Below are 26,233 nucleotides of genomic sequence, written 5' to 3' on the forward strand. Positions count from 1 at the left end.
GCGAACTTGCCAAGGAAAAGATGACAGTTACTGGTTTTGGAAAAGACATACGAAACTAAAGGAAGCTAAACTGATCCGTGAAGTTCTCCAAGCCAGGCCTTTCTGTAGTGACTACAGAAAAAAAATGAGAGCCCACTGATGAAATGAACATTAGGAAACCATCCACTGAGAGCAGATTTAGGACACAGCACAAACGGTATTGACTGAAGCAATTAAAAGCCAACATGACAAAAGGCAACAGGTCATGAACCTAATAACATCATTAGAAATAACTTACTAACACACTGCCAGAAAAAATGAAGGAACACAATCTACATATAGCAATACCATGCATTTCTACCACACTTGCCAACAGAGACAGCATTATTTAGAAAGTCAGTGAACTAAGCCTCTACTAGCCTAAGGTAGATAATGTTCTCTCCTGTCCTTCACATTAAGGAACTGAGGCAATTAATTGGAAACACAGGGAGACAGGTCACTGTGTATTCGTTGCAATGCATCACATACAATGCAACATCAACAAGAAACCTATAATCCTAAACCAGAAGTATATCCAGAAGAGAAAGCACACGCATGCTAGGCAGACAACGCTCAAGGTAGGTAAATTCTAATCAGAACAGCTACAGAGAAATGTTTCCACTTGTCATGCTAATGGAAAACTGAAGAGCTGAGCTTCTTCACATGGACACTAAAGAAAGAGGACTATTTTGTGTGCCTATACAGAAAGACCTTTAGCAGAAAGAGAACTACTCAAATGCACAGGAAGAAACGGAAATCAGTTACAAGTAACATTCAACTTGAAACCTGGTATTCCTACGCTAACAATCAGAATGATAGCATGCTAGACCAATTTTCTAGAACTATCAAACCCCTCCAAATTTAACTGTTATTAAAACATGTAACTTCTTTCAGAAGTGATGAAACTATATCATAGCTGCTTGAGTCAACCCAGTCTCCAAGTATTTTGAAGTCGCTTTGAACAATCTCAGATCACAGCATGCTTCCATGATAAGCCAAAAGATATGTACAGACATTCTGCAAAGTTAGAAGAGGCTGCTGCAGCTCTGGAGGACTTAAAAACTCAATTTTTAAGCTAGAAAAAAAAAAGGAAAAAACCAAGAAAAAACAGGGTTTCTACACTGCTTCCGCAACAGTAGCAAAGAATCAAAAGTAGGAAGATGTCAAGAATTAGTTAGGAATAAAATGTTTACTAATAGTATTTCTCTCTTCCTACCACACAAGTCAGTTATCCATTCAGGAACACTGTATTTGTTTTGAAAGATAAATGTATCAACAAAAAGATCTGACAGATCACCCACCCTATGGATGCCTGAAGTTACAGAAAGGCTATAAAACAAAGTATTTATGACTTTTATCTTTAAGAGAATTTTACTCTTCGTAAACATCCTGAAAGGTCAGTACTGGCTTCTGCTTGGACTACTAGCGCATCATGCTGGCTTTGCTCTTCAGGATCCACTTTTATGTACCATTCAAAGGTGGAACCTCTTGAGAGTTTTCAGGAACATTTCAGTAGGACTATACACTGACTGATTCATAAATAATGCATCTATAACTTTATTCTAGTCAAAACCTCATCTAAAAATACAATCCCATATAATTCTAGCAAAAATAGCAGTCTCTTCAGACTTTATGAAGGCCACAGCATAAGAAATATGTTTCTTTTTAACATTTTTAATTAACATCTCTGCGTCCATTAGAGATTATTATGCATTATCCATACAAGCAAGACGTATGCCTTTTGGACATTAGTCCAAAAATATCACCTCATGTGACAAAAAAATCCATGCACAGACCATTCTGCTGAGCTGTCCTATTTGGAATATAATCTTAGATGTTGACCGGGACTCCAGTTTTTTGGTATGTGACATAATCACAGAACAGTTGAGGACGGAAGCTACTACCAGAGGTCATCTAATCCAGCTTCTCTACTCAAGCAGGGTCACCTAGAACATGTTGCTCAGAACTGTGCTCAGACAGCTCCTGAATATTTCTAGGGAAGGAGACTCCACAACTTCTCTGGGCAACCTATTCCAATGCTCAGTCACCCTCACAGTAAAGAATTCTTCCTCATGTTCCGGAAGAACTTTCTGTGGTTTAGTTTATACCTGTTGCCTCTCATCCTATCACCTGGCACCACAGAGAAGAGTATGACCTAATCCTTTTGACACCCTTCCTTCAAACACTAGCCGGATTCCCTGTGATCCTTCGTCCTCTAGGCAGAACAGGCCTAGCTCCCCAGTCTTTCCTCCAGACCTATAATGATTCTAGTAGCCCTTTGGTAGGGTTCCCCCAGGAGTTCTGTATCTTCTTCATACTGGGGAGCCTAGAACTGGACACAGGACTCCAAGTGAGGCCTCACCAGGGTTAAATGGAGAGGAAGGATTACCTCCTACAACCTGCTGGCAATGCTCTTTCTGATGCAGCCCATTTAGCCTAAAACTAATCAAGTAGTTGCCAACAAATATCTAGGTAGGCCATGCAGGTTTACCGATTAATGAAAAGGAAAGAATGTTGTAAGCGACATGATAATGCTTTTAGGGCTTCAGAGTTTATCAGGTTGCACTGACAGTAGAAGTAGCTTCAGACAGTAAAGAACCACACTGCACAGATCAGTGAAAGGTCAGACCTCAGAAAATAGGTCAGGAAAAAAAACTAAGATAGATGAGGAGGCATAGCATAGGAATTGCCTAGAACAAAGTGTTCACTCAAAGCTACAGGACAACCAACCAGCACTCTGAAGGAGGAGGAGCACACAGAAAAATGCTATTGCAACTTAGTAGCCTCTGCTTGATTGACAATTTGCAGGAAGAAACCCTTTTGACTCAAATCAGTTATTGCCATAATACCGACAGTAAATTCTAAGCAAAACAGGGATTAAGCTATATTAAAACATTTTAACGGTCATTAACAGAAGATGCGTGTGTCCAAATTCACAAAAAGTAGGTTATCGTTGCCATTATTAAACATATTGCTACTATCACCTCCATGGGGGTTCCCAATTTTTCTCACTCATCTATATAAAAATCTAAGATGTGGGAAGAGGGCAGAGAGACTGGACAGGGAAACCACCAACACATCTCTACATCCAAATGGTGTGATTCTCCAACTGTAGTGCAGACTCTCCATTAGCTTCAAGTAGGGTCAAAATTACACCCCCTACAACTTCCTCTTTAGAAATCAGGAAAATTCCACAGGCTGCTTGAACTTGAGTTTTTCATGGTTAAGTTTTGCATATGACAATTTCAGCCACTGCTTATGCCAGCAGCTTCAAATAAATCTGTAATATGCACAAAGCTAAGCAAAAGTTTCTATTAAAAATTTTCAAAAGATAAATTAAGTGTCAGAAAGTTGGGGAAAATGTGTAAGCTTGTAAAAGGACCATGCAATGCAATTACCATAAATCCTATAAAAGTAGTTAAGGACCCACTTGGAAAAGAAATGCATGGAACCAGGAACAGTACCAGACAACTTTACATTAACTAGATAGCCAGCTAGCTACAGACTTGGGGCCAAAAGCTTGGATGTAAGCTTCAGCAATCTTGTCCTGATTTCTTAATGTCTATGTAGCCAGAAGTTTTCAGCCTTAACATCAATGTGGGGTTGGTTGGTTTGGGCAGTGTTTTGTTTTGTATAAAACATTTATCTGTATTTGCGCAGAAAAACTGCTATGAAAAGACACACATTAACTGTTGCAACTTCACACAGAGAATGTAAAGCAAAACTAGTATGAATTTATCCACTTGCTACAAGCTTTCTCACTGGATGCGTGACAGTACAGTTTCAATTTCAAAGAGCTTGATGTTATTGCTTTATCATAATACACATCACTACACTTCCCAATTTTCGGCTAGCATTTCTAAGAAGCATACGCGTTTCATCAAGACACCATTTGAAACAGCAGCAGTATTTCAGAGCTATACAAATATAATCATCCTATAACCAGAAAAGGGTGACCTTACACAGTAGGATAGTATCTGCTTGCTGATTCTATTACTCCATGTTTTCAAAACAATCAAATGAAATAAACGAATTTCAGAGATCACCTTCAAAACAAGCACATCAACACCACTTTTTGTTTCCTCAGCCCAAAGGTTCTCAAGAAATAAGCAACCTGAATAAGAAAGCTAAGGACCAAAGAGTCACACTTTTTTTCTTTACTACAACTCAGTCCTAACAGCTTGAGTCTAAACTTTAAGACAGATCAGGAAACGAAGGACCTAAAAATTTGTTTGTATTAGATCATGTGAAAGCATTATATGCTTCACTGCACAAAAAGTTAGAATGTAGTCTAATGAAACCTACTGCAGCGAAGTAAATAAAGTTTTATGAGCAGTCCTGCAGCATCACAAGCTCCTTCCAACATGCATTTTCTTTTGCCTAACTTTTCTAGTGGTAACTGTTAGAAATATGGTCATGTTGTAATCTTTTAAAAGTGAAAATCAGATGCTGGAGCCTTGTCTTCTAAATTATAGAGTGAAAGATCTCTTTAGTGAAGCAAAACATTTGTTCTTCAAAACTTCTATCTCAGGAATACCCAGACATAACCACCACAGCTCTTAAAAAAAATGTCAACTGAGCTTTACTTACATTGCTTCACTTCATGACAGATGTACAGAAATTAAAAAGGAAATTTAAAATTAACTGATAATGAATTTTAAAGTAACAATATATAGTCCTTTCTCTAAAAAGTTAAGTAATGCTGAGAAAGGTATTATGCATTTGCTTGAAAACTACATAAACAAGCTGTGGTATTTTTTCTCTTTTCAGGTATTTTCCCTTTAATTTGTGGAAAAAAAACACACCACCAAAACAAACACACACACACCCCCCTCCACTAAAAATCCAAAAGCCAACAACATTAAGTTGGTCATGCTAAGTAGCTCATCTTAAGTCTTGCTAAGAAATCCTGACCAGCTTTCTAAAGTACAGCCGTAAGATGTCCTTCGGTCTCTGAACTCCAAAACCAAAAAGTTTTGTCCCCATTTTTCTTTCAGCTGTCACAAATTTTCTTTAGAAGAAAAAAAAAGAACAGAAAAGGAAATATAACTTTTTTTCTACAGTTAAATCCAGACTTTATCCTAAAATCTCAAGTAATTTGCTTCTATGCTGGAAATTTTACATGAAGTTGGACAAAATCACGTATTACTAAACTTTTGTTAAAATAGCAACTGCAAAACAGTAACTTGTTAGAAAATTTACACTTTTCAATTCAGCTGCTTACACTGTACCTGTTTTAATATATGGGCTTTAATACAGATGGAAGAAACCATGCTCATCACACTACCCAAATCTTTAAATAAGCTATTTAATATATTGTGAAATAAACAAAGTGTGCCTTTACTTGTTTAAAATACGTTCACATTTAAGGTTTATGTTTCATAATCTGTTGCTAATTATTAAGCATACTGGAAACAACACATGCAAGTCATGAGCTTCCTAGTTAAGGATATCTTGCCTATTTACATGAAATTTAAGTTATGCATTCTATATGGAAGTGTGGGACTATTCATCATGAACTTCCAACAGAAAAGGGCCCAGAATGGAAGCAAACAGCCAGGATTCTGGTACAGAGATCTAGATGAAAACATGCCCCAGTTAAAAAGAAAAAATCCTGTCTTTTTCTAGGACACCTGAAGACCTGTAAGAAGGCTCATCATACCTTACAGCAACTACAACTATCAAAGACATCATGTCTTTCTAGATCTTAATGAAGAAACATGCTTTAACCTGATCAGAGATTTTCAAAAACAGCCAAGAAATGCAAGTATACCCTGTATCTTCTCCAACACTAATGCAACAGGAAGGTCAGCCTCCCCGTCGGGCCTTGCGATTTTAAAGTTTCCTTGTCTGTCCCCCTACTTTTTCCTGATGGTTCCCATGAAAGCAGGACAGAGAGCTTAAGAACAACAAACACCAATTCAAGCAGTTAAGTTACACTGCCTTAAGAAATCATCCACTATTCTCAAAGCACCAGTCTGCTTTCCTGGGCAAGCAACATTTAGAGACACAGAGAACAGTGGTGTTTCTGGGAAAGATTAAAGCTCTTCTTTCGTAAATGTAACAGTTTGTTGTCATTTCAAAGGCAGCTGAGGGTGGGTAAAGGGAAGAACAGGTTCTGTGAGGAATTTCTATTTATTTTCTCCTCAAAAAGAACCTGAAGGTTGCCTCAAATCACCACTTTACAAAGCTTGAGCTGTAATGTGTTTCTGAAATATACGCACGCTATTTCTATATGCTCTGATTAAATGTGCTTTAGGCATTCAGAAAATGACTCATCATCAAATTCACAACAGCTGGAGATACACAGTGTGACCTTTAAGTATCAAAGGCTAAGGTGGCTTATCCTTTCAGCAAGTCAGACAACATCACAAAGGTAGAAGGATTTTGAAGTATTCAGATCTGTGAATTTAACACAAGATCGTAAAAGCATTCTTTTTGTATGGGTATTTTCAATGCATTCTTCAGAATACGATGAAAGGACTAAGGCCACTTTTGCACTGAGTTCAAAGTGGGTTCCAGAACTACCACCCACTTAGAGCATGTTGCAAAGAACACTAATACTTGCCAGTGCTCAGAAAGACTGTCTTAGTGGTAGGGTAACGTAACATAAATGAGCTCTTCACAACCACTAGAAGCACACTGAGATTACAGGTAAGCACAAATCTGACCTTAACCTAAGGCACACAGGCTCCACTGAGGTACATGAATCATGTCAGACATGAGACCTCCTACTACTGGCTACAGCAAAGCCCAGCTTCTCATAGAAGCATCTCCCAAGAAGCATCAATCCAGTAAAACAGAAGAGCAACACCCAGCCATGAAATATGTTTTGTTGATTGTTTTTTGTTTGGTTTGTTGGTTTTTTTTCATTTGGTTGGTTTTTTGGGGGGTGAGGTGGGTTGGTTTGTTTTTTTTTTTTAATTTGTTGACTAGAAAAATATTTTTTTTATTTAAAGGCATCAGCATGCCTACTAAATTTCTACTTAACAAAAGGATTTCTGAAAACACCGTAAGGCTCGTCCTTATCAACTAACACACAAAGCTTCCTGGTGCAGTAATTGCAATGCCTCCTCACAAAATCTGCTAAGTCAGGTATCAGATTCAGTCAAAGCAATTGCACCCGAAGATGCAGTGCAAAAATCCAATATTCTTCAGTGACAAAGACTGTAAAAAATGCCTGTTCTCACCTTGTCTTTCATTCTTTGCTACTGTAGTACAGTTTTCATACTTCCAATGGAACACTTCTAAAGTAACTGCAGTCACCATATGTCCCTGCAACTGTTCATAAAGCTATACTGTAAACTGAATTATTAAAAAAAGAACCAAAAAGAACAGAGCTACAGGCCTGTACATACCCTAAAATTTTTTAGGCAACTTTTTTCAATATCCTTCTACAAGGCACCTCACTCACATGACAACTATCAGCTTTACCACAGGAGAAACCTGCACTCACAGGCTGCAGACAGACAGCCTTTTGCAAGCAGTCTCAATCAGCAAATCTCATCCCCCAAGGGGTACTGCTTAAAGGAAAGCATGCTTAAAGAAAACAGTCTAAGTCCAAAAAATAAAAATCAAGGGCAGCACTAACACTACAGATGTATTTGGATTCAGACCTGAGGAATTCCAGTACTTAATGTCCAAATTGCAACACCAATAAAAACCCAATCACCAAACCAGTGCATCCACCTGACATTACTAGGCACCTTTATTTTTGTTTGATCTGGAAGACCCTTAAGTACCTGTAGTTTTCTTTCCCCCCCCTTGTACATTCTCAGAATTGAGAAACTTCTGCTTAAAGCCTACAGGAACTACAAGCCTTAGGCTAAGCTGCAACACATACAAGTCCCAACCCCAGCATTCCTAACAAACCAACGGTGTTGGGTCTATTAAGGAACTTTGTGAGAACACCAGAAAAAAAACAGATCCTATAACGTAAGTGAGCACTAACCCTTCAAGTTCAAAAGCTTGCCTGAAGCTTGAAGCCAAAGGCCATTTCTATCACTTTCCAATTTACCTCAAACATGATTTCCATATATGATTTCCAAAACAAGCCTAGCAGAAGTGTCTAAACCCACAGGCTACAGATTCACTCCCCTCCACAGTAGCACAACTTCAAGAGAAAGTTGGGAAAAAGTCCTGTCTGAACATCTATAGTTGAGATACCCTCTTCTGTAAGCGACAGATACTGAACTGAACACCTTCCCATGGAGGACAGAACTGAATCTAGGACTTTTATTTCCTAGCTCAGCAGCTCAACATTAGTTAAATCAATCCCAAAAGATGAGTGCCATCTGCTCCTGCACACTCCTTTCAGGAGAGCAGGGACCTCCCTCAGTTACTGGAAAGATGCCTTACCACACAAGGGATCCACATGCCTCACAGCAGCTTTCAGTAAGAAACTGCATTTCAGATCTGTCTCTACATAGATTATCACACAGTGGCTTTCACTAGATAAACCACCACTCAGTGTATATTTTTTTTTCCTGGAATGGGGACACCTAAATCTCATATCCTGCTCAGTAAACTAAAGATTTGGTAGGATATTGCATTCCACTTTGGAGACTAAGAACCTTGGTCCCCAGTACTTAGGTACCACAACAGTCAATCCCTTCAGTGAATCTAGGCCCTGGGTAATGGGTCACAATTTAAGTATTTACAAGGTTTTGTGCTATCATTCTGTAGCAAACCCACTATTTTTGTGAAATATTTAAGCTCTGAAACAACTGGCTGCAGCAACCACTTCAGATTTTCATTACCCTGTTTCTTCAGAAGTCTGCTAAATGCTTATCTGTACCTGGGAAATACAGCATGTGAAACTGCCCTAATATTACAGCACCAAAGTCATGACCTCACTGATTCCCTGGAAAAATGAATGACAAAAAATACACTGACAACACATTTTCATTAGCAGCTGCATTCAGTCAGGACCGGCAGAGGTATTATACAGGGCACAAACCAGAAAGTACCTGTATTTGCCCATGCAATTTAAAAACATCTCAGGACTTACTTTCTGCATCTCAAAATCTCCTAGAAAGCTTTAACCCTCACACTCTTGATACTTCTATGGCAAATTTCATTCTCTGGGATAAAGGATACACTCCCTGAGTCTAGCTGACTAAAGTCACGAATTAAGCCACTTCTGAATGCTCATGAAGTCCAGCACAGAGTTATATAAAACAGACCTAGATAAAATGAAGACTATAGGTGAAAACACAGAATATATAAAATATAGACATACTTACTGAGAGTAAACCCATGTACATAGACAGTCACTTATGGGACTGAGTTTACTAGTAACTATAAAGACTGACAAATACATGTCTGACAAATAGACTGAAGATTCTTCAAATAAACTGCGACTGTGTCAACTGATATAACAAATCTTAAGCATAAAAACATGGGAGAGAATGATCTGTAGGATCACCAGAGTTTCCTCGTGACACCTCTCTGCAACCATCAAAGCATAAATAAACTTTGATTCTCCCAGTTAAATTAAATACAAACCAAAAAGTATATTTGGTTACTATGGCTTTACAATTTCACATTCCCTTACTGGATGAAAGACATTAAGTTTCAAACTAACTGACACTGCTTGCATCCAATTTATTTTTTTATTTTTTTAATGCTGACAATGAAGGATTTTGGGGTCGGTGGCACAAACAAAACTTAAAAATATCCAACTCAACTTTTGGGATTTGCCACAAAGCTTCAGATGTACCAAGCAACCCATCTAGGATGGGAATACCTGACTGGATTAACATTAAGATAACAGTCATCATTCAACCAACACCCCACAGTCTGAATTTTTTTTTAAGGAGCTTTTGTTATGACAAAGTCACCCAGTGGCAGTTCTGGTACCACAGAAACTGTCTTATCAGGCATGACAATACAAAGTTCTTGAACTGTGTATCAGGATTCTCGTGTCATTCAACTCTCAGGTTTGATTCCTCCAGATGATGTTCTCTGTCTGATCCAAAAGAACTCAACCTGTAAAAATTTCCCATTCCCTAAATATGAATACTATTGCTCAGAAGTATGAGATGACATATTGAGGAAGTCGATGAAGGTAACTGTGGTTATCAGGATAATTTAATATTGGCTAATCTGATAATGTTCCCACCTGATATGCCAGTTAGGAAACTGGGAGAAGACTGGCAGCAATGTATGTGTTCATGCCCTCCCTTAGTAAACCAGAACACTTAACATTTGCAGCTCTACAAAGGTGACTATGCAATCTAGAAACATTTCCACACCACACTACCCCGCTCCCCCAGTCATCTAAGAAAACCTCTAATTTCCACCTATGTGTTTTGAAACATCAGACATGGAAGACTGGCTGCTGAAATATTCAGAGACTGTAAAGAGATGCCTCTCTTGCATACCTGGCCCATATGACTTATTTATTGGTTTGAGACAAACTAATTGCCAGATTTACAATTCTCCTCACCTCACCTGGTAGGCAGATTTTCTCACATTCACTTCTAGCATGAAGCGCAGATCACTAGCTGTTGAGATCTTCTGATTGTCTACATATTTCTCTGATTCCAAAGATCTCAAAATGTATGTGATCTTTACCGTTTTTAGGTGTTTGTGTTGCACTGCACCCTTGAAATAATTATTTCAGTCTTCCATGGGTTTGCCTTCTGTCACAGTCATCTACAATTTAAATTCTGATAGCTCTTAAATAGGCTTGTCTTATAAAGAATAGATGAGCTCAGCCTCTTCTGACCTTAAATTCCATGAAAACTATCACATACATTTTGACTAGTACTGGAAAGGCAACCTAACCATGCAGTGAGAACATAAACCTCAACTGGTAACAGTGAATAGCATCGAGTATTGAAGATCTGTACTCATAGCTCCAAGACAACTGCCTCAGATCCTTCATAAGTCCAATTACAGAAATCAGTGCAGAGGGAACACTACTGAACCTAGGTCAGTACTGAAGGAGTCTAGGCTCCTCTCTCCTCCATTAAAGTTGGCAGAATTTCTTCAGAGACTTTCTGAACTGTACTGTACACTGTGAATCTCAGAATCTTTCTTTAGGCTCAAAGTGACCTCCCTAGCTTGACTTCGTTTCTAAATGCTCCTTTTTTTGGTGAGTACATCTATGGCAGGTCTCTTCTTCAGATAACTTTCTTTGTGCTGGTCTCCAAGACTGCTATTCCACTATGGCTGAAGCCTGGATGAAGCCCATTTGCCTACTCTCAGCATTCTCAATGTTTCCTCATATTCTACAAAGACTTTTGTCACTTTCTCCAGGAGACAGCCTGAATTGCACAACACATCACTACCTTTCTGAGAAAAAAGGCATGTAAAGACCCACTTAAAATCAAGAAACAGATGGAAATACCTGTTGTATCCATCTTCCAGAAGAATTAGTTTAGTGCAGGACAGACCAAATTTGAAACCTGCATGTGGAAAAGCTCTACACAGAAAGGCTGACAGCATTCTGTCCAATGGGCCCAGGTAGCACACAACAACATTGTATGAGATCAGGTGACTCCTGAAGAGCTTTAGCCAGATTAAGAATTAGCAATGCAAAAATAAACCAAGTTCCACCTTGGTTCCCCAGGCAGGAGACAGAACACTCAAAAGCAGGGTCTCTGTCACCTTGTCTGTCTCTTACGCATGATTTCTGCCAATGTAAACTAGTACCTCAACATTATGTGGATGAAGCATATAGAAAGGTGACACTACGAAAAACAGAAAAAAACCACCTTTTTACGTTTTACAGATTTAATCTTTGCCCCACTAAACTGAATAGGAATCATCTGGAATTCACTGGATGCAGGATCTTGCCCTGCACACAAATGCATGCTTCAAGATGGCCTACATAATGTACTAAAAGCAAAATTTCAGGAAGGTTGATTTGGCATATCTGCATAAAGCACAATAATTACCATGTTGAAGTAAGACCGGACTTTGACCCCTCTTGCCAAATCCCAAACTATGACATTTCCATCATGTCCAGCAGAGAACAGAACTCTTGGATCAAATGGATGAGGTTCAAGTACAAACACTTCATCTTCATGTCCCTGAAATTAAAAGATACAGCAAGATGAACAAGAGAATTGTCTTAAAATAATTATCTAGGAATTCAGTATAACACCACTAGTAAATGCAATATTAACCTAAGAAAGTGTCCAGCAAATAACTACTTTAAACATACTTTTTTTTTTTTCCCCACTGCTGTATTATACCCTTTTCTTTGCAGTTGCAATTTTAGCTTCCTAAGAAGTATGTCAAGTATATCACCTTCACAAGTATGCCCTAATACTTCTGGTAGGATTTTAAAAGATTAGAGTCCATAACACTTGGTATTTTTGGTCTTAATGCTCTGCATATTTCAAATTGTATAGCAGAGTAGCAGTTAGAAATTTAATTAAGACCCATAAAGAATCAAATAGATACATAACTAGAAGCTAGAGAACAATATCTCCAAAATTAATACTGAATTTTAAAGCTTTCTATGAAATATTTCCATCACTGGCTGAGCATCTAGTTACTTATTTTCTCAGCTACAAAAAAAGTACCAGACATAGATAAAAATGTTTGATTTAGTCTAGCTAGAAGACTATTTTTTATACTCATTAAACAATTAAGTTTCAGAAGTGTCTTTGCTGAAACAGGGTAAATTTACCCATTAAAGGTATTTCAAAACATTTGTCAAATTAAATAAGGATAAAAAGAAACAATTGTTTCATTCTCTCTTTCAAGATCGCACGTCAGGGAGAAAAAGTCCAAAATTAGTTTCAGACATCTTGAACAGCAATGTTATTTGCAACTTTAAAGCTTTATTTTCTAATAAGCAGCTGACAGACATCACTATTACCCCTTCAGTTATCCAGAAACATTTGCTAAGGCAGTTTTCATACAGAAAAAACAACCCCAAAACACCAGAAATACACAAACAAACAAACAACAACAAAAACCACATAAGGAGTAATTTTGATAATGCACATGTAAATTTTGCATTCAGGATTAAAACATCAAGATGGAACACCTTACCATGAGAATATGAATGAGTTGGCCAGTGAAAGAATTCCAAACTTTCAGAGTCATGTTATTTACTGCAGTTATAACAGAGTTGTCATGGCGGTCCCATGCTACCATGGTTACTTTCAGCTTTGTGATTTTATCTTCAACTCCTTGTAAACTTTGCCTAAAACAAAAGAGCAAAAGGTTTCGAAGCAATCCTAGTTTGACAAAACATTTTTATGTCCCTAACACAGGAAATACTTCTCTATTTTTCTTTACTACAAAGAGAAGCATTACTTCTTCAAGAAACTGAAGAAACAAGATGTTTTCTGTTATGTAGCACATGCAACCACAAAACAACTGTAGCTTAAAGAATGACCAGAGTCCTCTTAATATCTTAAATAATATGTTGATCTGTTTTTCCGGAAAGTGCCCTGTGATACTTATGACCTAAGCCAATTCAATTTGATAGCTACAGTATTTGTTGTGACATTTGAAGAGTAAAAATTCAAACTACTTAACCAGTGAACAGTAATTTGTCCTGAAGAGTATTTGTAACAAGTAGTTACAAATGTGGAGAGAAGTATTCTGATGTCTTTAAATGAGTTAAATTCTCAGCCTTTATTTAGGGACTATACCACCACCCTTACATCACTTTACTATCAATAATAGTGGTGCTTTACCTTGCATGTACTTTATTTTTACCCCTATGAAACCCCAACAATAGCCATCTGTAATACAATCTATCAGAATACTCCAAAATTCTATTTTTCTCACTGTGGTTTCAAGATGATTCAACACTGAATTCTCTAGCACATTAATTTCTGGGAAAACATCAACCAAACACAACAACAGCATGTTACCACCAAGTAGGCAGACAAAATACAGAACCTTCCATATAGTAAGCACTCCATTACACAACAGTATATATCAAACAACTCAATAACAGAAAATGTAGTTATAGCCAGATTCTCTTCTAGAATCACTGCAGAACCCAGGAGGCTTTACAAGCTGAATTCACTCTTCCCTTTCAGTGCAGTAATTTCATTTTCTTTGACAAAATTGTGCTTGTGCAGAAAACATCAAATTTGGAACTGCACTTAGCCTCTAGTGGAAAGGACAAAACAGCATTCAGTTAAATTCAGTGCTTTACTGAAATAAGCAGTTCAGTTCCTCAAAGAAATTCACAGCATTTGTGATCACGATGAAGAATTCACTCCTATTTTTTACCAGGATTAGGTAAAACTAAGAATTCTTACAGGCTGCACTTTAAGAAAGAGCAACTCAGTCTGTTCTCAGAGTACCAGTGTTTCATATGCTCCTGTCCAACAGTTTTACACCCTTGTTTTGTTGCATCTGCCCATAACTGACAAGATACTCTAAGCTGTAATTTCATAAGATGTTTAGATCAGATTTAGCCTTTGCTTCCATCCCTCTCTCGGCCTTTCAGACATCCTTCCACAGGATTACACCTAAAGTAATTTTTTTTTTCCTTATTAACTATCATCCTTCAAATCACACAGAATTATTAGTAAGGGGAAAAAGGTTTACCCCTCATATCTTTCTAATGTATGTCAGTTGGAAAAATCTCCTCCATGCCAAAGTAAAACGGTGCAAGCCACAAGCCCTACTAAGTTATTCTCCATCTTCAAGGCCTCTTTTGTTGCTTGTTCCAATGTATAGAAGTTTCCCATACCTACAAAGTCTTGTAAATTCTCAGTCTGTTTTAACAAACGAAAACCTGTTACAGAGCCAGTGATTTATCTGTTCTGCCACATGGTATGAAAGAACCCAATACGGCTCTTCCAGGCATGCAGATTCCACAGTACCTTTAAGTATTACTAAAATGCAAGCAGTCTCAAGAACAGATCCGACCTGGTTTTCCCACTTCAGGAAAAAATACCTATGTAAAAAGCCATATAAATTTGACCTTTAATGAGTTTTGAGTATCTTTTATTCTTTTAATCTAACCAAAATACTAGTGGAGCTATTATGAGGACAAGCTACTTTCACAGCTGAATATATAGTCAAATATTTGTTTTCATTGGACTTCAAGAGCTAGACAAGCATACTGTCCATTTAAACAGTAATACTGTGAGAAGGCATTTCCCCCTTCTTCCCCCCTCCCCCAATAAGTCAGCAAATGATATCAATGGCCTTTAAGTATCTACCTGATAGCAGAACATTTTACATCACTTACCCTGCTGGGCGAGTGGCCATATCTAATAAAATGCTTTTCCATTCCTTTCGCTTAAATTGCCAGATTCGCGCTGTTCCATCACGGCTTCCACTCACAAATCTAACAAAAGAAGAAAAAAGTTACGTGGACAACAAAGGCAGATCTGTACAGAAAAGACACTTGAAAACTGAAGTCCCAAAATTTAGAACTTGAGAAGGGAAGCTATAAGTTAAGTCCAAACAGCGTCAGAATACTGTACTACTGGTGCTAAGTGAAAACCACCTCCCACAGCAGTGAAAAAATTGAAGACCTGCAAAAGTGAAATCCTGAGGCCCCTGTATTATTAAAATAAAACAGCAAGAATCAAGTAGATACAGATTATTTAATTGGATGAACCTTAAAGCAAAAAACAGGTATTTTTTAAACAGCTACTTCCAGCTGAAACTGATATTTACAAATGTCCACCTGGTCAAAAAACTGGCTCTGAATAAACAAATTGCTTACCTGCTACTACTATTAGAAAACTGAATGCTGTCAACTTTGTCCTATATAAAAAAAAAGAGTAGAAAAAGAAAAAAAAGTCAACTATGAATACAAAATATCCAAATTTATCCAAAGTATTATTTTAATCAAATACATATGTAATTTTTTAAAAGTATTTACAGTATGAAACTCCAACTCTGATATCTTCTCTGGCTGACCTGATCCAAAGAAATAAACCCTAATGATGTGATCTGTACTTCCAGTGGCCAGAAACATTCCACCTGAGAAAAACAAACAAATAAGACTTAAGCAAAAAGGGCCATCTAATGTTATTAGAGTATTTTCATACAGCTGTAACATCAAATACTTAAATGTATTATTCCCTTTATAGCTGTATCTCATTTCACCTATGTAACTAATCTTTAAATAAAAACAAGATTTAGAAACTCTAAAGTTTAACTGGAGTTAAATTACCTCACATATGCTCTCAGATAAATACAAATCTGCAGATGTACATGAAAGATCAGCTAACAACAGTAATTTGTTTGCAACTAAACCTCAGAAGCCTCAATCTTAACAAAAACTGAATAAAATTTGAGGTTTAGCAAACCCTGAAAATAAGACAGTCATTCTGATACTTCATCCAATTATTTAGGTTGTATTCTTCAACTGCCAACTCTGAAATCAATGAAATTCAGACCATAAGACCCTCTTTGTCCCAATCCCCATAAATTCCACCTCGGATAAGGCCGAATCTCAGGATCACTGACAAAAAGGTATACATCATGTTTTAAAAGACTGGCAGTCACAAGAGACTTACTTTCAACATTACATATTTAACTGTTTTCAAGAATTTCCATATTACCAAGCATTAATGCATAGATTCTGAATTTCTGTTTAAAGTTTTTGGGTTTTTAATAGCTACTTTAACTTGACTGCATCTTATGAACAAGAAATATGCTGCAGTAAATGTATTATACTTTTATCATTATACTTTCAAATGACTTCTTATACCTATATACGGGAGAAAAAGAAAAAAACAGAAATCTTTTACCAGCACTAAAAGAGGAACAGATCATTTGGACTCCAGGACGAGGGCGTTCTGTAAACTTTGTTGGCCTTGGACTAGAAATAAAGAAGTAAGTTAAACAACTTCCTAATAGGGCTTCAAAAAATAAGTCAGTATCTTAGAAATAAAGCACAGAAGGATAAAATTAAATACGAAGGAACAGATGGCTGCCCATCTATAAACAATTTTGTGTGACTATGCTTCATGATCTGATCTTTAGGAAACTAAGACATCCAGATGGACTAAGTAATCCATGTATCAAGGAGAGTTGTCTCACAACTTAAATACCATTCCCCTCTCCCCTCCTGCTATACAAAACACTCTCCCGAAGTCATCAGCAAAGCAGAACGGAAGGCACTAGAGCCAGTTGCCCACGATGTTCAGTTTTAAACCACTAGGTGCACTGGGACTCAGGTTTTCCTCCTGCTGCACATGACTGCTTTCACAAGAGACAAGCAGGGCTTGCCACTCTTTATAGAGGACTGCAAGAGAAATTTAAATAAACAAACAAATAAATATTTAAATAAATAAGATACATTATTAGAATACACCAGTTTATTCAGAGGACATGTATTCTTTGTGGGCTAGCTCCAAATAGTGCCCAAAGAATGGCAGGACAATGGTTAGAAGTTTGTAAGGATTTCTACTTTATGGCCTATGTTTTCTTTTAGACACTTCAGAACCTGATGTGCAAGCAGAACTAAAGCTTCAATAGATTTAGCACTTTAAGAGTATATAAAACCAAAACAAATCAGATCTGGCTCTTCAATCATTACTTCAATTCTGCTCATGCACTGCAGCAACCTCAGAACAGTAGGTGGTCTTGCATAGTATACCATCTGCAATCTTCACTCAAAGAACAAACTTACTAGGGAACAGCAGCATTACACCCACAACTGTCATCACTAAAGATTTGTTTCAACATAAAAAAGAATGCATATTCATAACTTATCCAAAATTTTATCTTTCAAAAGCAAAATGGTCTATATAATGTATTTCAGCTGAAGGCAGATGTATAAGAGACCTTTCTTCACTAATCATCTATTGTTATCTCAAAGAAAAGTAGTAAGCATTAAACTTCAGTGGTGCCTATGTATAAAACAAAGTAATAAACACCATGAACATCAGTTAAGAAATCTTTCTCCAAACTGTCTATCCAGTATAGGCTGTTTTCTGTGAACTTTCCTCCAGGAGTTTTAAGTTAATTCCCTGCAGACTTATGACAAGGAAACTTCACAACAAGATACATGAAACAAGACAAAAATCTTTTCTACAGCAGTGGAAACCCTTCTTAACTGAGATACTAACAAAAGAACTATCAGATGATTCAATATGCAGCTTACTTAATTTGGAGCAAGTGTAAATAGATAAATAGGCTGCTGTTTTCTTCCACTGTGGTTTGTGAACTCTGCCTTTGGAGTTAGGACAGCTGTAAAATAGAGCAAGTATGCACTTAGGTTCTAGTTTGAATAACCGAGTTAAATTCTCCAACCTATGTCTCTCTAATGTGTGCTACTGTAGGCATTAGGAAACAAAAGATTATGTCATTCTTTTATGATAGAGCAGACTGTGGTCTTTGTAACATAAGCCAGGCAATAAGTATTCTGGGGAAGCAAGGTAGGGGGATAAAAGCATAATTTTTTGCAACATGCAGAAACCAAACTAATTGTCTTGCTTTAAAGCATTCTCAATCCAACTATTAAGTAGCTGGAAGGCACTAGGATACCTTCACAAACACTTGATAAACAGGTCCAGAAAAGCCCTGGTCAGACATTTTCCTCTTGGAGAGTAAAAGCTCAACACAAATCCAGAAATGAGACGCTGCAGTCCAAAAATAACCTGCACTTAGAGCAGCAGACAAAGAAGCCATTTCGTCTATAGGCCTCAAGTAAGGGACACTTCAGCCATATAAATGCCTCAAAATTAGGAATGGTTACCTAATTCACCTCTACAGACTAACCTCAACCTGGACGTGTAGCGGCTCAAGCAAGACTTCCCAGGAAACACCTGTGTGATATAACCTCTCCAAAAGAAGTCTTTGCTCACAAGCTAACAACCAAGGTTCAACATGTCAGAATTCTGATGTATGACCAGCCCCTTTAACATCAAATGCCTTCTGATTAAGAAAAGCAGATGGGAAGTATAACATCACACTGATGACAACTAAGAAATCAACATCTTGTTCAAAACAGGAACATCAAAATCATCAGCACATGTTTTTCCTATCCTCTTTTTTTTTTTAACATTTTTAAAATTATGGGGGAAAAAACCCAGCACAGTAAGCTCCTCTACCCAAATTTGTGAGACTGTTTTGCTGCCTTGCTCCTACGGTCTGCCAATAACAGACTAATAATGGAAACATGATCCAAACAGGTGGCAGAAGAGTAACAAGAAAACTCACCATCTTTCTCAGAGAAGACACATCTGCAAATATTTAGCAGTGCAATTCATTTAACTTTGATGCACTGATCAGTTGTAATAATTCTCCCTTAAACTTGAGGCAGATTATTCTTCATTTTCTGTCCCCTTACTGTCAACTGACAGAATCCAGCTCTTGTGTTTCCTATCACCATCCAAAATAACAACAGGAGACTAAATACAGGAAAAATCTTGGTTGCCTAAATTTTTAATTGTTTTCCCATCTTGTTTAGACCACATTCCCTGACGTCCTTACCTGCAGTAACAACTAACCTTACCATTCCTCTATATGGCAACCAGAATCTACCTGGAATGTTACTGCTTTTAGACATACATGGTAACTGCCTGGTCAGAAATCTCTTCACTGAAAGAAGCACACAGGAAGATCTATAGTACTGAAAAACATGCATCCACACTAGTCACTGAAGCACGTGAACAAGGCTGATCCTTCTCCTTTGAACAACATGAGAATTCTGTGGTTAGCCATGCTAATGGCTGTGATTCATCCTACAGCACCAAATCTACTGTAACGTGTCCTTCTGCAATTTAACAAAACAGAGGTCTGTCACCAAGGATCTCCTGTCTGGGCCATATGTGTGACCTAGATACTGAACATGCCTCAATTAATGACATTATCATAAAATTGGGAAACCAACATAGGAAGTCTCTAATTTCAGAGATACTATTAATACTGCAGGAGAGCTGCCGGCAAAGCCGAATACAAGAATTTTTGAGATCTAAGAATAAAGCAAAATAAACATTTGCAGAGATTAAAAAAAACCAACAAAACAATCAACTAAAATAAAACCAAACAGAAAACAGAACTGGCAGAACTGAGATAGGGCACTAGACACTAGGAGGCTTAAAAGATGTCTAAGTCCATTTTAATGGCAAATACTACAGTTTTCAAGGTAGTGAGTTTTCCAGTTTTTCATGATCTGTTGAGATAAAATAATTGCTCCATCATATTTTGATCTTGTAAGTGGGGAATAAAGAACAAGATTTTGCGTTTCCTCATCTCTTGACGAAGCTGACAGGGAAAGAGTCCCTTCAGAGGGAGTTCTTCCCAGGAGGGACTAAGTCCAATTTTCATTTAAAGACAGGGAGCTGATCCAGTAGACTTAACCATCGAGCTGGTTTCCACTGAAACAGTTTTCAGTGTAGTTAAGAACAAAATTTTTAATTCAAGAGCACTCGGAAGACAGTAGCGTATGCAAACGCTGCCTCTCCCATATTTAATGGGAAAAGTTCAGCAAAGTACTGCTGGCACTGCCAATCATCTTGAAACTACAATCAACCATGTGATCATCATGAGGCTGCGCAACAGCTCCTAATCTTAATTTACTGCCAGATGATTCAAGCAGTACTGAGTATAAAAAGCAGGGGGTGGAGTATAGGTAGATACAGATTTTTTTCTTTTAAGCAGATGAAATTTCAAGACTTCACCACCAGTCCCCTTTTAAAGTACTGGATGATTCAGTAACACTTTCATCACTGATAACAACTGTATTCTTGATGGACAGGCTGCAGTGATGCTCAGGAAGAACACAAAACCAAGTTCTGACTTAGGTGTGTGATAGCACCCTTCTTCACCTGTATGACCCAGATCTTTTGGTCTTGCCTGAAAGCTCCCATTTGCTAAGCTTCCTTGGGTGGGAGTGGTACTGCAACCATGATACATGGCTGCAGGCTCAGCGTCTGAATAACTGTTGGAAGAGATCTTATTTTCTCTGCCAGCTTTCGTCTGTTTTAGAGATACTTAACAGAAACAAGTTTGTTTTTTTTACTGTATCGATAAAAGGAAGAACAAACTTCCCACCCCACCAGTTATTCTCTCCTCCAGATAGCCTACATGTCATATTTTTTTTAAAATTACCTCACAATAGGCCTTTTGAAAAAATAACTGGAATTTCTATTTTTCTTGATACTCTTATATTGCTAGCACTCATTTCCCCCCCATTATTGAATGGATTGCATGTTGCTGCAGTTCTGGAAGCAGATCCAAAGCTAAAGGTGTAAGGAAGTGCAATCACTTCATTGAAGACTGTTATGACACTGACCATCCACTGCAGCTTACTTGTGGAAAATTACACTGGACTCTTAGTTTCCAGGTATCACTTATTTTGGTTTACTGGAATATGCATGGCAACCACAGCTAGAAAAGTTTATAGCTTAGCTGTAAGTAAAGCTGTAAGTGAAACTTCCCATAACTAACAAATTCCCCTGAACTAGTATACTGTTCAGCTCAGGAAGAGCTACATCAAGACTTTACTGTGTGTCCAACTATTCTGATATTGTATGTGACATACAGCTTTTTCCAGTCCAGAAAGACATATCTGTTTCTTATTTAGACTTTACCATATTTTTATCAAGTCTTAATTGTATAATCATAGATTCTTTTAGTCTTATGTTGGAACAAAAAGTGTCAGTTACTTCAAATACTTAATAGGTTTATCAAGTCCAAACAAAGATTCAAGACCAGCATCCTGCCTCTAAAGTACCCAAAACTGGAAGTGTAAGAGCAGAAAAAGCACAGAGTGATGCCTTTTAAACCCTCCTATAACGTTTAGTATTCTGTGGCAAGGAGTTTCATAACTGTGTGCTTTGTAAAGAACCACCTCCTTACAATTTGGAATTGGCTACCCTCACTTGATATCCTCTAGTACACTAAGGGCCAAAAAGCAGTTACTGATCATATGCCCTCCTCAAGACACCCATGACTGTTCATGTCTCATCTTCATGCATTCATCTTTTTTCCACAATGAAGAAACAGAGCTGAAAGGGTTCCTCTGTCTTCTCAAATGCAATGTATAAAATATTTCCAGAACAGAAGGTACGGATGACAAAATTCCAGTCTCAAAACTTTATCTGCATTCTGTGGTTAATCACTGCCATGACTTGGTTTTCCAGACCACTTCCTTGAACTGCACTTCCTTCCTTCAGCTGCACGAGACAGCTGAACTAATCTCTATGCCACTGCCTGATCACATCTGCTGTGACTACTCAGAAGTGAAAGCATTACTCAAAAATCCTTTATTCTTTTAATATTTTCTGAGTGCATCTGACTGTAAATTTTTGTTCTCCATTTTATTCTCTGTATCATCATGGAAAGGAATGAGTTGAGAATCCCCTACCATAACTCACATCAGCTTTCTCACTCCGTAAGTTTTACCTCAAGATAAACCCCATGCGACCCCATGATTCATCCAAACATTCATGATTTCTAAACATTCACCTCCCAGCTCATATATCATAACCCACTTAACTCTCATGGACGCCGCTATTCTCCAATGACAGCATTTGTTTCAAAATTCAATTCCATAGACTCAAACTTTACTTAGGAAAAGGAGAAAAAAGAAAGAAAGAAAAAGAAACATGGGCTCGAAGGTTTACAAATCAGGCAGATTAAGATTTCATCTTGTCAACAAGAGCTCAGACTTAAGAGACATTAAGAAAAATAATGTGGTGGCAACTCCTCTCCTTCACACATTAAAAATAAGCATGTAAGCCATCTCCTCCTCTCAGTAAGAAAGAGTCTTAATTTGATTACAGCATGCACCAGTCAACAGAGGATTAACAGCCTGAGAAGCAGCTTCATCTACAGTATCAAGAGAGCCAAGATGCCCAGAGAATGTCAAAATAGTTCAGGGTCAGACAACTAGAGAAGTATCTGGGCAAACATACCTACAAGCCCTACATAAACCTGATGCACTTCAGGAGAGTAATTCTAACAGCAATTATCAAAACTACAAGAAAATGGAACCTACCTGCCGGAAGAATACATCCCTAAGAACATATCCCATCCCCAAAGCTAAATCACTAATGATTACCAAAACAACGATTTCCAATATTAAGCTACAGGTGTTTTGTGATAAAGGAAAAGAAGGAGCAAAAAGCATTTGAAAGCCAATTAACAAGTTAATTTTAAAAAACTGTCTCTATTTGAGGGTCCTGACAACATCAAAATGTTTTATACTTTGAAAGCAGAAACTTCAGGCTCAACTTCAGCCACCAAAACACAGCTACCCAAGAATTCTGCCTCCTGCCATGCTACTGTAAAGAGCAACTAAGAAAAGGTAATACAGATAAGGAAAGAACAAACATCAAAAATACCCCATCCTACTAGGACATTATAGCCTCCTAAAATCCCTGGATTTTCAAGTCTAAATTGCAATCATTTTACCAACATAATTTTAATTTCATTTGGGATTGAGGTCAGAACAGAACCAAAAAGTGCCAACTTTGACATCACAAAAAAACCCCACGATACCTCATTAGACTTTTTTACAAAAGTGACAGAGATACAGCGAAAGAGTAAAAAAGTTGCATGCTTCACTCCACAAAATGTTATATGATCAACTTAGTCCTTAAAAGACAAGCAAGCAAGAGCTACATCACACAGTGAACCAGCCAGTGACAAGTTTTGGTATAATCAATTTTTTTATCTCAAACATTCGTACATTATGCTTAACTACAAAAGGAAAAAAAAAAAGCAACTAATAAAACAGCAACTAACTTTATTTTAAGGGTGCCAGCATCCCACAGCCAGAAGCATATTGTTCCATCTGCCCCAGTTGAAGACAAGTATCGCTTTGAGCCACTGCACAGTGGAGAGAACTGGCGGAAGAAATAAAAAGAAAAGGTCTCCTGTTAATCTGTTCCAGATGTTTTAAGAAGTTCAAGTCATTGACTTCTGACACAAAACTGTACTTAGGGAAGGTAAATTATAACTCACACCAAAAATAACACGATGCTGCTCAGAGCTAATCTCTTCCTTCAGAATAACCCTTCTGGGTTACTTGCCAAAGCACTCTGGATTCTCCCTCCCCACAACCCATGTTGCACAACAGCACGAAACTCTAAACAGAAACAAACCAAAGTATTCAGCAATGACTGCAGCTCTTAATGTACCTGTACTATGAATCACAGCCTACAAAGGAGCTATACTTCAAAACAGAACTGCCCACATGCGCCATTCAACTTTTTCTGAACAAGAATTATGCTTGGCATTTTTCAAGGGTCAGGCATTTTGACAATAGACACGTGTTATTTCACAATGTATAACATGAAAATTCCCTCTGACTTCATGGCTTTGTTGCCAGGCATGCATTTTTATTACAAAGAACATTGGGTGGTTCCTTTTGCAGTCAAATGATTAATTTTCTTGCTCTGCTCAGGTGAATTTGCAAAGCAAAAACCTACCTGCAATGATGTTATCGATGCACTGTGGCCCTGCAGAACTGCTAAGGGTGCACAAGTTCGAAGGCACCAAACTCTGATCATTTTATCACAGCTTCCAGCAGCTATCATGGTGTTTTCATAGTTCACTGCCATATCAGATATTTCAGCTGCATGCCCTCTTAGGGTAGCCAATAATCTTCCATCATCTGTTGCCCAGATTTTTACAAGGCAATCATCTGATCCCTAGAAGTAAGGCAGAAATCATTTTAACCACACCATTAGTGATTTTGATGTTACAGTTAACTAACACAATTAACCAAAAAAACAGAACTAGTAGCACACACAGATAAACATTCCCATCCCCCCAGCTTTCAACAGTTTTCCACACTTCATTCAAAACAGAACATGAGATTACATTTTCAATAGTATATACAAAGCATAAAGCATTTATAAATCATAAATCCTGCAGCAAGTTGGATTTACGCTCTTCAGCAAGACACTTTTTGCAAAACTCCAGCCCAAATTGCCAAATTGTGGCAATACACTGAAATGAAAATTTACATTAAATGTGAAAATGAATTGCGAATTGGTGCAGTGTTTGCCTGTTAGCATTATACCCACTTATGTGCCTTACCTTTGTAGCTTTATCTTCATGCCCTACCAGCATTAGTAGTATGCTTACCAAGTAACAGTGAGGTAAAGAGCCTGTTTTAACAGCTATGCCATTATTAAGCTGAAATACCATAAATCTGCGTTGTCTTTCACATTAATGAACATCAAAATGACCAATTTTTGTCAACAAACACTACCTAGTCATATTTAACTCCTATATTGCTGATCTTCCCACATCATTGTAACATCTGCGTGGCTGCATACAGCAAAGTCACAACCCTAGTAAGAATTTCAGAACTTAGCCTTTCATTTTTTATTGCATCTGAAAGCATTTTCGCAGCTCACTCGACACAATGGCATTTGAACACTGCAAAGAGACACTGACAGGAGAATTGCTGTAAACATTTCACTCATTTGCTTAAGTTCAGAAGCAATATAAAGCCTGGAGTTGGGTTTTAACGTGCATCACTGATCTGCTACTGGACACGGACACGTGCCACAGCAAGCTACAATGTGACACCATCATAGTATTTCACCTGGGTTTTCCTCTTTTATCTGTGTACAGAAATCCTCTAGGATTTATTCCTTACAGACATCAGAAGGCAAGGCAATACTATCATCCACCTTTTATAAAAAAAGGTATCCAAAGTACAACAGCCACATTTTTAAAAGACTGGCAAGCATTCAGTAAATGCAAGCACCTAACAACCAAAAGTCTCATATTTAGAGGCTATTTTCAACATTACAGCTTTTACAAACAGGTAAATTATAGATATTTTCCTTATTTAGTACATTCTTAGACTACGTTTATGCAGGTACGGAAATTCCACACTGCCACAGCCCACTTCTGCTACTGTTCTGGGCAGCCCAGTCCCAGAACACCAATACCCAGCTTGGCAGGCTCTCACCGATGCAGCTACTACATGTGGAGTAGAGGTAAACACTCCAAGGCAATGCTTTCAGGAAGGAACCCAGGTACATCCTGAAGCTACTGGAATGCAGAAAAGGATTTAGAAAGCTTTTTCTTCCCTTTTCTAAATAAATACTGACTAGCCTGTTTACATTAATGCTGATGAATAGGCAATTTATTTCCCCTTATTTAACTTTTTATTATTACTATATTTTAAAAGAATCAGTTCTCTACCTGAAAAAAACAGCTACATTTTGCTCCTTAGTTCAGATTCAAAACTACTATTTGAGAGAAGAAGAACAGCATACATGCAGTTACTTAACAATTATATACCCAATTCTCATTTGTAGCAACACCCTGCAAACCAGGCAACTTCCTC

At 37.7% G+C, this 26,233-nt stretch overlaps 1 protein-coding gene across 7 annotated transcripts in view; it reads right to left on the minus strand.

The window, feature by feature from the left end:
• Nucleotides 1-26,233, minus strand: part of PHIP (pleckstrin homology domain interacting protein) — a 110,820-nt gene that overhangs the window by 54,601 nt on the left and 29,986 nt on the right. For all 7 annotated transcript variants that reach the window (XR_009962747.1, XM_062608239.1, XM_062608240.1 and 4 more), the window contains 8 exons: nucleotides 24,354-24,575; nucleotides 23,668-23,768; nucleotides 16,719-16,789; nucleotides 15,845-15,945; nucleotides 15,686-15,726; nucleotides 15,203-15,301; nucleotides 13,033-13,186; nucleotides 11,925-12,059 (listed from right to left, as the gene is read on the minus strand). Coding sequence is in view for 6 of the 7 variants with exons in the window: in XM_062608239.1 (XP_062464223.1) it covers nucleotides 11,925-12,059; nucleotides 13,033-13,186; nucleotides 15,203-15,301; nucleotides 15,686-15,726; nucleotides 15,845-15,945; nucleotides 16,719-16,789; nucleotides 23,668-23,768; nucleotides 24,354-24,575 (924 nt within the window). In the remaining variant the exon portion in view is untranslated. The remainder of the gene's footprint in view (nucleotides 1-11,924; nucleotides 12,060-13,032; nucleotides 13,187-15,202; nucleotides 15,302-15,685; nucleotides 15,727-15,844; nucleotides 15,946-16,718; nucleotides 16,790-23,667; nucleotides 23,769-24,353; nucleotides 24,576-26,233) is intronic.

The sequence above is a fragment of the Pezoporus occidentalis genome, unplaced genomic scaffold (genome assembly GCF_034315485.1).
Source record: "Pezoporus occidentalis ecotype Australia unplaced genomic scaffold, CSIRO_AGI_Poc_V1 ctg13, whole genome shotgun sequence".
Classification (NCBI taxonomy): domain Eukaryota; kingdom Metazoa; phylum Chordata; class Aves; order Psittaciformes; family Psittacidae; genus Pezoporus; species Pezoporus occidentalis.